The sequence below is a fragment of the Gallus gallus genome, chromosome 11 (assembly GCF_016699485.2).
Source record: "Gallus gallus isolate bGalGal1 chromosome 11, bGalGal1.mat.broiler.GRCg7b, whole genome shotgun sequence".
Classification (NCBI taxonomy): Eukaryota; Metazoa; Chordata; class Aves; order Galliformes; family Phasianidae; genus Gallus; species Gallus gallus.
In genome coordinates this window covers 11,045,282-11,059,244 of record NC_052542.1, presented here as the reverse complement: position 1 = coordinate 11,059,244, position 13,963 = coordinate 11,045,282, and the positions used below count along the sequence as shown (strand labels likewise).

Sequence of the window (13,963 nt, the reverse complement as noted above, 5' to 3'; positions counted from 1 at the left end):
GAATTTCTGCTGAAATTACAGCAACCTCATGAGACAGTATGCTGTGCCATAAAACACTGTGCAAAGCTGCCATCCATGACAGAATAAAATCTATGAGCTGAACCAAATCCACTCTGGACAGCTGCCGTTCCATTTCTCCTTTGCAAAATGATCTAAAATGAAAGACGGACCTCTGACCCCTTGCTATTACTTGCAAGTCATCCTGTTCAGTCACCAACAGTCCTAATAGAGGTATTAATCAAAAGGAGAGCATCCAAGGACACATAACTGCCTTCACCACCTATATGTGCTGCTCAGAAGGAGCACAGGGCAGAGTAGGCACCTTAACTTACAGATGTAGACGTGTTTCTGCCAAGACAGAAAAAGGTGAGGTTTTCTTCTGCTTATTCTGATGTGAAGTGAGCATCTCTATCTAGATAGGTAATTAGACAGCATCCTTCAGTCTTTAAATTGAAGGGGCTGAGTAGGTACAGTTCCTGGGTTAATGAGGATGAAAAGGCTGAAGCAGTGCTAAGAATGAGGTCGGCTGAGAGACCTGAGAACTCACAGTAGTCCCTGAACACTGCAATGGACGTTAGTTTCAAAAGCTTCTGATTAGCACTCCAGTCCGGTACATTGCCAGGAGGTGGCAATTCCTTTCACTTTTCTCCAATCAGTACTTTAGAAGGTTGAGGAAGTTCCTCCCCTTGCTCCTATATGAAGTTATCAATCTGAAGTTCACAAATGTACCTGTAACTCTCTAATTCAAGCCTCCCTCGTCAACCTCACAATTTTATTCTCTAATCGTACTATTACATACTGTAAAAACATTTTTTTCCACCAGAATTACTAATAGAAATATTGTTTTCTCAAGCAAAAATAAGTGATAGGTAGAATGAACTAAATTAATTGTATGAGCCTTAATCTCCAATCTCTTATTTATTTGGGCTTACACAGGTAAGGAAGCCTTCCACCCAGCTAAACAAACCAGCTTCTGTTATTCAGGACTCACACAAACATCACTTCCCTCCCACAAACCGTGCCCAGCAGTTCCAGAAACACTCCAGAGACGTGCAGGGCTGCTCCAGCTGTGCAGAGGTGCCCTGGTCCCCTGCTACCACACCTCACTGCTCCCCAGTTTTCTGAGCACAGAAACCATCCTGTGCACAGATGGGACCCCTTACTGAGCAACAGACCCCACTAGAAATAAATACCAGGCCAGGTAATACTCTGGGGTATTCTACGCTTGTGTTTGTTTTACTTAAGTAATAACACGCTACTGTTTATATCAGGCTGCACAAAATAACTGCCCGAAGAACAAACGTGGTGGAAACAAATTCTGACCATCTTTTTACATTTGTCATTATTCACTTTCATCCTTAGAAGGCATCACTATTTTGACAATACTAAAAATAAAAGCGAGGAAGGACTTGCTCATTTGACAGCTAAACAAGCCAAAGAAAAGCAAGATATTTTCAAAAGAAATAAAAGAGAAAGGGAGGAGGGGAAATAAAAACAATCAAGTTTTCCCTGGAAGGCCTCTGAAGTACATCTTTGTAATTATACTCCTCAGAGCCAAGGCTAGTGAGGACGTTTGTCAGTCTGGCACCCCATCAAGGTTCCTGTCAATTACCACTGACAGTTACTTGCCCACGAGGCTTTCTCTCCCTAACAACTGAAAACAATAACAAAAAACCTTTCAAGATGAAATATTTGTGGGCAGGCAGCACACAACCACCACCACCAGTGTATGTGCTTAGAGATGCACACACCTGATGCTGGAGCAGTGTTTCCCAGGAATCCAGTCCAAACTACTAAGCCCAGTAGGACTGCAATTAAGTTTGTGCTGTGCTCCATCCTGTGCCTCATTTCTGAGATTGCCCTACATTGAAAAACTCCATATTCAGAACTGCACAGACTAAAAGATGCTTCCGCTGTTTCAGTGGATATTAAAAAAATATAAAAATCAATGTCCAACACCTACTGAAATTCTTCTTGTGTACAAGACATAAATAGTCCATTCCACTGGTTCATTACAGAACAACATGTCTAATGACTTGGACTTATTTCATCATGCAAACTCTCAAAGAATCACTGTCAAACTCCAGTTCTCTGCCATCATTTCCTTACCCCCCATATCATCTCAGGTACAGCAGTGCTACTGCGGATCCCCCCTGGACAGACAGGAATTCATCAGAAGTTACAGCAGACACCTCCATTACATTTTTTGCTGCAGCCTTACAAGAGGGCCACAGCAACCACACTACTTGGATGCAAGATCTCAAGCTCTCCTTGTAGAGAACACGAGATTCAAACAATGAAATTAAAAAATAGAGAGAGAGCCAAACACAAAATGAAGGAAGGGTTAGGTTATTAATCTACACCAAACACAATACTTCAAAGCAACAGCTCATCAGAAACCTCTGCTGCAGTGTGCACTACATTTCCCTATGCCACTTACACGTCTCCTTGCAGAATAGGCTCCCTTTCAGTTGTGAAGCATAAAGGAAATGGAAATTTCCACTGACAGGTTCCCAGATTCTGCATAACGTTGATAGTGCCGTGCAACAGACAAGTGACTGTTCTTTCATCTCACTGCAACAAACCCATCTTTCCAATGCACCCAAGCAAGGTTCTATTCTGACCTCTCCTTCTCCAAGCCTCTTTCATGTTTATCTCAGGAAAATGTAAGAAGTGGCTGGCAAGTCTCTAATTAGGATGAAAGCAAAGCTCTTTTCCTCAAACGGCTAAAAATATAGAAAACAGAAAACGACAAATCTGGTATGTGTATATATAAATAGCTCTGCTAGATACAGATTCTTATTTTCCTCCTAACCACAGACAGCAGACAATATTCATCATGCATTAGAAAAGTCTCATCTTATTGCAGTACTAAAGGAAACGGTCCTGTATTGGACAAAAGCAGTTGATGGGCTAATTTTCCAGCATGACGGACCATTTGAAAAACAAGTTTTCCTAGAAAGTTTGTGAGCACGCTGAGTTTAAAGGAACGCTCCTGACTACACTTAACACTATAAAAGTCTTTCCAACAACAGCCTCTTCACCTCAAAACAACTTCCAAAAGCAAGGCTTGAGACTTTTCACAAGGGAAATACTCATTATAAAATCATAAAAGCACTGCATAAATTTTTACATAAGGAGCAATTTTTTCCTACAGAATTGAGGAGTGTGGAAATGTAGTTCAGAAAGCAATTCCTGTGGTAACCATCTCAGAGCAGCTGGAAAATTACCAAAACAACTGTCAAAACACAGGAAAGTATGAAATATGGAACGAAGAAAATAATGTGTGAGTATATGTCTATACTGTAAAGAATAAAATGACAAAATAAGCAGAAAAAAAAAATGAGGCAGAAAGCACACGATTCTCCATTCTTAAATTCTCTACTAATTTTAACGAAGTTATCTCCCGCAAGCATGGTATCAGAAGCCTGCTGTCTCCCACTCTGCACATGCAACCACAGACTACAGCTATCAGAATAATGAAGATACTCCTACACGTCTGTACTAGTAAAGGCCCCATCAGACTACTCATTATTAAAATAAGTAAATAATCCTAGGAGGAGGGTTGGTCTCAGCAGTTAATGGACATCACAAGCTTCCAGTTCTCATTTCTGTTAGAGATCTTCGGAATACAAAGCGACTTGTCAGATAACAACAATTTACTTTGATCTCTGTTGATAAGATTAAAAAAAAAAAAAGAAAGCCAAAGCATTTGCAGAGTATTCCATTTGCCCTTCAGGTTGAAGCCTGATCACATCACACTGCTCCAAGTTGTAGAGGTGCTGGGTTGAGAGTGTGATAATCCCCCTAAATATAGAGGGCTCAAACCAATTTATTTTTTTTTAACTAGTTGGTTTCTGAAGCACTTTTTTCTCTAAAGATCTCCAACACTGAGTGCTACACAGAGATACGCGATGCTGCACTGAAAGCAGCAATTCTTATCACTCCATTACCAGAAAGGTGTTGATCAAATCTGTAAGAAGTCAGAGAGGCTGAAGGGACCCACCCAGTTACACCAGTGATTATCTCCTGCATTATGGAAGGAAAGGCAGTAAAAGGCACCCTTCTGTATTTACACACATTCAGCATATTGTTACGGTGTTCTTGTAGGCAGTAAAAGTATGCCAGAGGACTCAATAGAACAAAAGCTACCTGCACAAAAGAACAAGGGCATGCAAAGGCATTAACTCGACCCTTCCAGTGATCCGGCTCAGTCACGGTCACTTGGCAAACCACTAACCAGTCTCCTGATAAAAATAATCTTGGCCAAGCTCACTCTTTCAACATAAGCTGGGTCTAGCATTCACTGTGAAACCACTCTTATCACAGCAAGAAAACCATTTTCTGTGACACTGATGCAACAATCATGCCCTCGTACGTCCTACCAGCATATTACGGAGCTGTGTCATTTATAAAGGCTGTTGCTGCAATGCCTTATTAACAACAGGCTGGTGAAAGAAAGAAATCACCTTCTCTCCGTAACCTACCACAAAGATAAACGGTGACAACACCAGCAGAAGAGAAGAAAGGAGAAAAGGCAAGACAACCCATTAAAATTCCAGTGGCTCCACTGGTTTTGTTTGCAAGCCGCCTGGATCTACCCCACCTACAGTTACCAGACACATTCCTCAATCTATCTAATCTTAACAAGTACTCCTAGGAAGAGTTCTCACAATAAAACATGTATCCCCAGGGTACAAAGAATCATCTATTTCCACATTCCACTCTCATTTTAGAGAGGTCATTTCAGCTTACAAACAGCTATGGTAAATACGCAAGTTGCAACAATAATAACTGACATAAAAAAAATGACATAGAAGCCTAGAAATTACTGTGAGCAATCTACAACACCACCTACAAAAATACGTTAGAACATACATACATGTAAATATGTACTATCTGTACTGTGCAAAAGAGTTGATGTAAACATTTTTCTTAAGATGACAGATCTTTTGGTAGAGTGACTCATGTTGATTTTGTGATGTGTTTATGCAGCTCAATCTGAACATTTAACTCATAATATAGCGTGGAAATGGAGACTTGTACAAAAGGAATGTGCACTGCCAGCAGTTCCTTTCCAAAGCTCCTCGTATTTGAGAACATATCAAGTATTGCCAGCCTATGTTTAACAGTTAGGGGTGTAAGTAATTCAATGCTTAACCTTCAGAGAAAGCTTACAATCTTTTTACCCAATGATTACATTAATCTGTGTAAGAAAATATATGTAGCACCAGAATCCTAATATAAAAAACAGCTTATGAAAGAACAACAGGCTACTGTAAATATCGCATCTGTCAAAGTTAAATAAATACAGACTGCATTTTTATCCACTTCATCAACAAACAGTAATTGCTGGCAGTAGCAGTAAGTCTCTCCTTCCAAACAGAATCTACCAGAAAAGAATTTTAGCTCTATTTAACATAGTTTAATCTTGCTACACTGCAAAGCTCATTCTGCTGTTAGTATTCAAAGTAACATAAATTGTACATTTCAGTCAGCATAGACATACAGAATCTTAAACATTAGCAGTAGAAAGTAAAGTCCAAAGACCAAACTTAAAAACAGTTCTGCAGATGTTTTTTAGCAGCAAGGATTTGTACAAACTTACAGTGAGATTCCAGTTGATCTGTGGTATTCTTGTGTGAAGATTTAGACTGAACATAAGCAACAGAACTCCAGTAACCACCAATGTACTACAGCTCACAAACTCGAAGAAATAAAGGCCTTCGCAAGGGGAGCATTCCATGATGGTCTCTATGCAGATGAATGCAATCAGTGCCAAAACCTAGGAAGAAAAACAAGTGGAAAAAATATAAATAGATTTCCACATTTTGAAAATAGCCACAAGTATTCCTGAAATTTCCATTGGGAACATGATCGGTTTACACTCAGGAATGTGTGATTTCAGTTTACAATAGGGCACTGCTTAAGAGCAAAAACAAAAGCAAATTAATGCAAGACTTTCTGGGTATCTCTTCAAGAAAGTCTCTTTTAGGAGAATTACAAGGAGTCCAACATCAAAGTGATGGAGACACCCAGAAATGCATGAAACTGCTTCAGGCCTTTGGCTTAACACATGAAGTGGTACCTCAAACATTTTATTTCATTATATGCTATTACAAAATTTAAAGATTGAATGCATTTGTCTTTTGGGCCAGCATCAATCTCATTCATGTAGTATTATCATAGCATGCTTGTTAATGACATTTCAATAAAGCTATTATTTTGAATTCCATATCAGCTTGAAAACTAAGCAGCACAGATTCAGGATCTCTACCAGCTTCCAAAAGCATCTGCCTGTTTGCATGCTCATCACCATCAATATGCTCTATTTTCTACAAAAATGCATACTTTGTTCCCTCCCTGATAAGAAAATAAAACCAGTAGCTAACATATTGAGCAGAAAACAACTGAACTCCTGGCACTACAAGCTAACCATCATCCTAGTTAGATGTATGCCACATCCAATTCGAAAGCAATCTTGGCAGAGTGCAGACTTCTGCTGGAGTGTAATTCACTGTTTAGGATAAAACAGTAAAACTCACTACCTGTTCCATGCACAAAGCTAAAATACAGCAACACACAGCAACATTAGCTACCGTTTATACCTACAGAGAGTACAAAACTTAAGTATTTAATTGCATGTTTCAAACTGATTTCTCTTTAAAAATGAATGGTAAAAGAAAGCCAATGCCATGGATGCTTCCCCTACGTTTTCCACAGCAAGCAAGGAAGGCCTTCAAGAATGTTCTGCTTTGTTTTCAAGACAACACCCACCCACCAACCTACTCACATTTCTCAGAAAGAATTCATTTTTTGCTCCACCACAAAATTCTGCTGAGACCTCAGTTAAGTCACTTCAATTTGAGGGTGAAGAACGTACAGAGTTGCCTCTCCAGAGCTAAACGTCTCAAATGGAATGCCTTGCAAAAACCAAAGCTACCAGAAGCCACAATACCATTTGGTTTCTTCTAAACTGCTCTTTGCAAATTTCCATCATATTTTTGCAAATACCCTCTCTTCCAGCACTTTCTATACTTCGTATACTAATTTGTGTCTCTGTCTCCTATCAGCTAACATGGCATTATGAAGAAAAAAAAGATTCTGAAAGAAGTTACAATTTTTGTCACTAACATCAGTACTAATTCCAAGTTCAGGACAAAACTCCCATGCGTTGTCTTTGCCACATACTTCACAATACAGTAGCTAATTTAAGCTTAAAAATAGACTAACCAGTTTTAATTTAAAAAAAAAATCACACTTGGCTAGGAGGTCTCTCACAGTTCATTTAGCATGAGGTCTTTACAACAGCACATGCTATCCTAATTTTTGCTAGCTAACCGAGCAGGCTGATTTCGAAACAAACTGAACAGATACCCAGTGACTGAGCACTTCAAGTTGGTTTTCACCCTTGACACTGAATAGCTACAGAAGGTTGAAAAAAACAGCAATATGCATTGAAAAATCAGAATCCAACTGAATCCAAAAACAGAATCCAATGAGTTTAACAATGACAAAGAGATGAAAGAACTGTCCAGAAAGCAGCTTCATTTTACAATACGGCATGCAGTGAAGTTCCTGTTTTCTGTGAGCACAAGCCTCAGAACTGAAAAGCACAAGTTTAAGAAACACAGAGATCTTAAAAAAGAAAAACCTTAAATGTCTCAAGTGGGATCAAAATCCAGGATTAATGCTAGAAGTCACAGTCAATTGGCAACACCGAAACTTTTAAATATTCCAATATAGTAAAGTCTCCGGTGTCCTTGCCACCACTTTTGATGTATTATAACCCTAATAAAAAATTTATTGTCCTGAAGGAAATGGTTTTGCAATATTCTCTCGCAGTACTGCAGCACGGGCTCAAACAATATTAGGTTCCTTTTCTAAAAATATAAACAGCTCTGAACAGTGCCAGCAACGTCAGGCCCAAGGAGCCAAAACCCAGGGCACGTCCATCATCATGCTGGGCAGCGGCTACTTGGCAGATGGAGCTCTCCTTGTGCTGCTGACAGACTCTCATGCTGGCTGCTCTCCACACGGACAGAATGCTTCTTCAAGCAAATGGACACAGTAGTCAAAGCTCAAAAAAAAAAAAAAAAAGCTAAAGTGCTTCTCACTTTTAGAAACAGAATTAAATTAGATACTAATGAGACACTTGCAGGGGAACACCAATCATTAGGTGTTAATTGTATGCTCCCAAGCTCAGATGAATATGAATTTAAGTGGAATTGCTCTGAAATGTATTAAGATTTCCTTTTATCTCTTAAGAAATCACAGGAGACACTTACGGGTGAGATGCAGCTTCCTAAGAAAAGCACCAGCTGTATACACTTCAGCTGGACTTAACCCAAGCCATTCCAATCATCAACAAAGATGGAGGCGTGTCACCAGTGTCAGCACCCCCATTGGCATGCAACGTTCAGGCTGTGGCAGCCCGAGCCTAACGACGTGCCTCGTTAATGCATGCAGGAGAAAACCTCAACTGCTTCAGTTTATGATGGAAGCTCTGACAGCAGAGCTTAAGTTGGATTTTGAAAACATGGGCACAGTAACTCACTACTAACACAAGGGCTATCATTACAAGTGGATGTGGCCACCTGAATGAGTACTTCCATGCAAACAATGCACTCCGAAGATTCAGTACATCAAGGCTCCATCTAGACGTGCTACTATTTTTCTGAAGAAAAGACTGAAAACTACCCTCCCTACTGGGGCTACAGATAACACCTTCCTGTTAACCATCAGTTATTGGTCTCACAAGAAATGCTATGACAGAAAATTAAAATTAAAACTAATTACCACATTTAAAAAAAAAAAACTATCCTCCCACATGAACTTCCCTTTCTGCAAACACTAAAAAAAATAAGTGAGTGTTTACCAATAAATATTCTCTTAGAAACACTAGGATGATCTTGTCCCCCTACACATTCATAGATTTGCCACGAGCACCCTCTGAATAATTACATTACTTAATGTTGTGTACATTCTGCAACACGAGCCAAAGCAGCTTGCCAAAAGCGATGGTTCTTCCCGCAATCAAGTACATTTTAAAAACAAACATAACATGCAACTTGTTAACATTGCAAGAAAAACAACTCATTTTCACTGCATTCTGGAACATATGAAATAGATCCGTTTCAGACGCGGTGTGTAAATTAGGCAGTGAATTAACACTGTTTTGGCACACAGAGCACCTCTTGGTTGATGCGTCGGTAAAGCAGACAGATCTGATCATAGATAAGTATGAACCCAGGAGAGCTGCACAGCAAGTATGGAGGCGGGCTGAAAGTCTTCATCTCAGCTTATTTTCAGACAGAACTCACTGCAGGTTAAGAGTTGACCATTTGGTTCACTTTTCCTGCAGAGCTCCTTAACTGTAATGAAAACATCCTTCCTGACAACAGGGGCGATCCCTACTTTGGAGTCACACCCCTTTTGTTCTGAAGGGTGATCAGCACCAACCAGAAGCAGAAGTCCCAAGGTTGGTTCACTGAGGAAAAATGAGAAGTTGAATGTGGTGGAGATCTCCTCTTACAGGAATAACTGCTCTCTCCCACAAATGACACAGTACAGCTTTCTTGGATAGAGTCAGTAAAGTTCCCTCTGATGGATGAAATGAAACTTTTCAGCTGTTTTCCTCTGCAGTGAGTACTTTGGGGGAGTTTTCTATTCCATCCTAATTTGTTCAATTAGATAAGATTTATAACCTCTTCTTTCTTTTTCCTCCTTTTTGAGGCTTAGTTCTGGTTTCCCTTCTAGTTCCACCTTTCCAGAAAGGAACAAAGTAGGTACTGCATCAATGTGAAACTCTGTCCCTACAAACACTTCTGCTAATTACACTGGGCTATGCAAAAGCACCCGAGGCCACTGGCAAAACCACACTTCCCCCGAGCAAAGGAGATGCAAAAGCCAGGTCAACAAAAGCAGGATGGAGAAAAACGAGCTTCACCAGGGGAGCTGAGAACAGATCAGGGTGTGCCCAGACTTGCAGCCCAACAGGGACAGTGCACCTCGAGCTCTGTGATGGAAGAAACTTCCCAGCTGCCTTATTCCTCGCTGCCCACTACAGCCCAGTGCAAAAGCAAAAGGGAGAAATCTCCAATGACACCATCAAGTACAAGTATTATTTCCCAATAATGATTTTGGGAGCTTTTTTGGTTTTAATTAATTGGCAACCTCTTAGCCAATATCACTGTTTGGGACATCTAGGACTGCCAAGGGAACTCACATACAATCCGAGGCTATTCCATTAAAGAGTAGCAAAGCCCACCTGACGGCTCGATTCAGAAGCCCCTCGCTGGAAGGGGATGAAGCTACTACAATTAAGAGCCTTTTAATTATTGAAAGAGAGCCTCCACACTTGGATTCAACATTCTTTGATTCAGGCACATCCAGCTTCATATCATTATTGTAATCGTCTCAGTTTTCCTGCAAATTCCCCTGGAGAAGAGAGCTTAATGAAGAAATCATCTGCCTTAGGGCCATGTAAATGGCTTATATTTACATCATCTTCTTGGCAGTGCAGGCGTGTCAGACTTACAACAGTGCATTTCCCCACACAGAGAAAATGTGTTAGGACAGGCACCGACGCCGAAAGGGAGCTTTCAGGAGCTTGCTAACGCTGCGTCCCTCCTGGCGAAGATAAAACAGGCCCTGCTTTATTTCTGGGCAAAAATAATGTAAAAAATAATCCAGCAGCTCTGCACTAAAAATAAAAAGACGGTTCTGCAATGAAAACAAAGTTGAAAAATGAGAGTTTTGCTGTTTATCTGTGAGGCTACCACGGAACGCCATACTGTGTGGTTCAGTGACATGATTACGCATCACTTCCAAAAACCCACTAAATGGTCAGCATTTTTTCTGTCTGAAAAATACCCACAGAATATCAGTAAGAATGTCACACTAGCAAGACGTTTCTACATCCAGACTGTTTAAATTAATGGTACAGTAAAATACACATGCACAAAAATCGAGAAGAAATAAATTGCTTTTGCACCACTTAAAGTATCTGAAGACATTAAACTTGCTTGAATTAAAATCTAGATTTATTGTTCTCATTTACTTGGCCCAGCAGTTCTAACTTAATGTATGAAACCAAGCGGGTCTCATTCCTTGCAAAGCACACGCATTTCCCACATCTAAAACAGCTGGCACAGAGATGAACATTCGGGATCATATGGCTGAAACGCAGTACTGCCTCTCCAGCAGGAAACCATCTTTTACCCAAAGCAGGAGAATGGCTGATTTCCCGCCTGCTCTTCGTCTGTATCCTTAAGACCAAAAGAAATGTGTTATTAACTCCGGTAATTGGACTGCAAGGAGCTTTAAATCACAAATGAGCATTAAGCTTTTCTTAAAGGCAAATTTAGGAAAACGATGCTCACCAGAGAAGGAAGCTCAAGCGAGCACGAGTAACTCAGCACCCTGCATAAGCTGTGCTCAAATGGCACAAAATATAACATGGAACAAAATCAGAAAAAACGCAACAAGACCTCTGGAATGCAACTTGGATTTGGTATTACTGGTGACGACAGAAACAACACCAGAATTATTCAGACTTCAGATCCTCACTGCGCCTCTAAGGTTGCATGTAGCTGCAATCGAGTTTGCACTGCTCCTTCCTTCCCTTCTGGTGTGACACAAAAAGCCTTCGGCACATTAAATACGGTGCAATCTTTACTAAATCAGCTGACAGTTCGCCACCACCACCCGCTTTCTGTAACCTTCCAAAGATTCATCCACTGCTGACTTCCCTTCCTCTGCTTAGGCAGAAGACCAACTCTAAATACAGAACATATTTCTGAGGCCAGAAACATTTTGCTGGCGCATTTGAGGAGTCATATTTGAGAATGAGCACCACTTCTTAAGGCTCAAAGTTAACAACAGAAAGATACTTGACTGAAACACTAAGTATGTCAAAACATACACTCTAGAACACAAACTTAGACTGAACTAAAAACAGAAGACATCCTCAACTGCCTCAAACAGAAATGCACAAGTTCTGCCACTGAAATTAATCATGGAATCTAGAATGAAAGAAATCTACAAATAGTGACTTATTTCCTGCTCTACACACATCAGTACCGTGTTTTGCTTATTGCCTGGACACACCTATACAACAAACATTCTTATCTGCTGCCCGTATGCAAAACCAATTGCAGCTCAGATGCTGTAAAACACACCATGTCATGCAGTAGGGAAATGTTTGAGGTTGGGTGGGTTTTTTTTGTTTTGTTTGGCTTTTTCTGTTTGTTTTTAAAGAAAAACAAATACAGCTCTTCCTGTTACTGTTCAGCCAAATTATATGGGTTTTTTTCATATTACAATAATACTGTTCTTAAAGAAAATCCATTGTAGCATTACAAGTAATACATCCACGGGCAGACGGCTATGATGCCCAAAGCAGCAGAGCCCAGGCCTGCACAGGGATCCCAAGAGCTGCCCCCACCGCAGTGCCACCACTCCTTGGTGCCATTTACACCTAAAATGCTTTAATCCTAATTCCCCAGGAATGGCTCAGAGCAGCACAGTGACCACACTTCACCAAGGTCTCAAGTGTCAGCAGGCAGACGAGCCCACCTTAGCAATGGCTTCCTTGTACCGGGTGGCACAGCCCCGACAAGCAGTCACAGCAGACCCACACTGCTCCATGCAGGGCAGCTCATGCTGCAGCAGCACCAGACCCTACCACAGCCCTACCCTCCTCCATGCAAGGGGTGCTGCTGCCCGCACAGCAATATACCTCTTCTAGGTTAGACAAAAAAGAGATGTAACATCACCTGTCCCATAACAAAAAGCCTATCAGCAGTTCCATAGCAACCCCATCCCACAAGGCATCCACCTGAAGATCACACATGAGGAAGGCAAACAAACCACGCAAACTGTAAGCAGCTTCTCCCACTGATTCCTTTCAATATGAACTTAAGCTCCTGGTCCCCAGGAACTACAACTGCTGCATACTGTAATTCCAAGTATGTTCATAATGACAGGTACTGCAAGACAGTAACAACAAGAAGCCCAGCACAGTGAGTTGTACATCTCTACCTTGCTCACCCTTAGGCTGTATGACACACCTACCTCTTACACAGCCATGCTCATAAATGTAGAGGCTTACTCTAAATCCACGGTACACTGCATTGTGCCACTGGCTTCAGTGAGTAAACATAAATTCTCCGTTACAGCAGGTCAATTTCCCCCCTTTCTTCACAGTCTCCTGATATTTGAAGCTCTGTTTTTCTCTTCTTTGCCTCATACTCATTCTGACGGATATCTGCCAGCATAACCTTTTACAGCCATCTCTCACTCTCAAGCTTTACAAGGCAGACTCTGAAACGACACTGCCTGCTGCAAGACAGCAAACATGACAAATCAAATAATCACAGAATGGTTTGGGTTGAAAGGAACCCTTAAGATCACGTAGTTCCAACTCCCTGCTATAGGCAGAGACACCTCCCTCTTGACCAGGTTGCTCACAGCCCCATCCAACCTGGCCTTGAATGGCTCCAGGGATTGGGCATTCACAGCCCAACCCATTCACATTCACTGGGCAACCTGTTCCAGTGTCTCACCAACCTCACAGTAAAGAATGTCTTCCTAATATCTAGTCTAAATCCCTGTGAGCAGCCCTACAGGCCTGACCCAGCCACCCCAATGCCATACAGACCAACCGCTGCAGGCAGCACCTCAGGCTCCAGGGCTGGTGAGGAGTGCAATTACAGCACATGCATAACAGAAAAGTGGGAAGTCTTTAAATGTGAAGCTACTCAGTTCAGCTCCTTCAAGCCTAATTTTATCACAATTTGACTGGCGTTTGTGTATCGTGTTCTCAGACGTGCTGGGTGAGGATAAGTCAGAAAAACATCACACATTTCTTCAGTGCTGCACTAAATTTAATTCCGTACACTTTGAATCCTTTGCATCCTTCTCAGTCGCTGGCAGCTGCACTTACAGAGGCAGAAAGAGG

The 13,963-nt window shown here is 41.2% G+C and overlaps 1 protein-coding gene across 1 annotated transcript in view; it reads right to left on the bottom strand.

The window, feature by feature from the left end:
* Positions 1–13,963, bottom strand: part of CMTM4 (CKLF like MARVEL transmembrane domain containing 4) — a 35,687-nt gene that overhangs the window by 13,359 nt on the left and 8,365 nt on the right. The window contains exon 2 of the mRNA XM_046899662.1: positions 5,609–5,785. Coding sequence (XP_046755618.1) covers positions 5,609–5,785 — 177 coding nt within the window. The remainder of the gene's footprint in view (positions 1–5,608; positions 5,786–13,963) is intronic.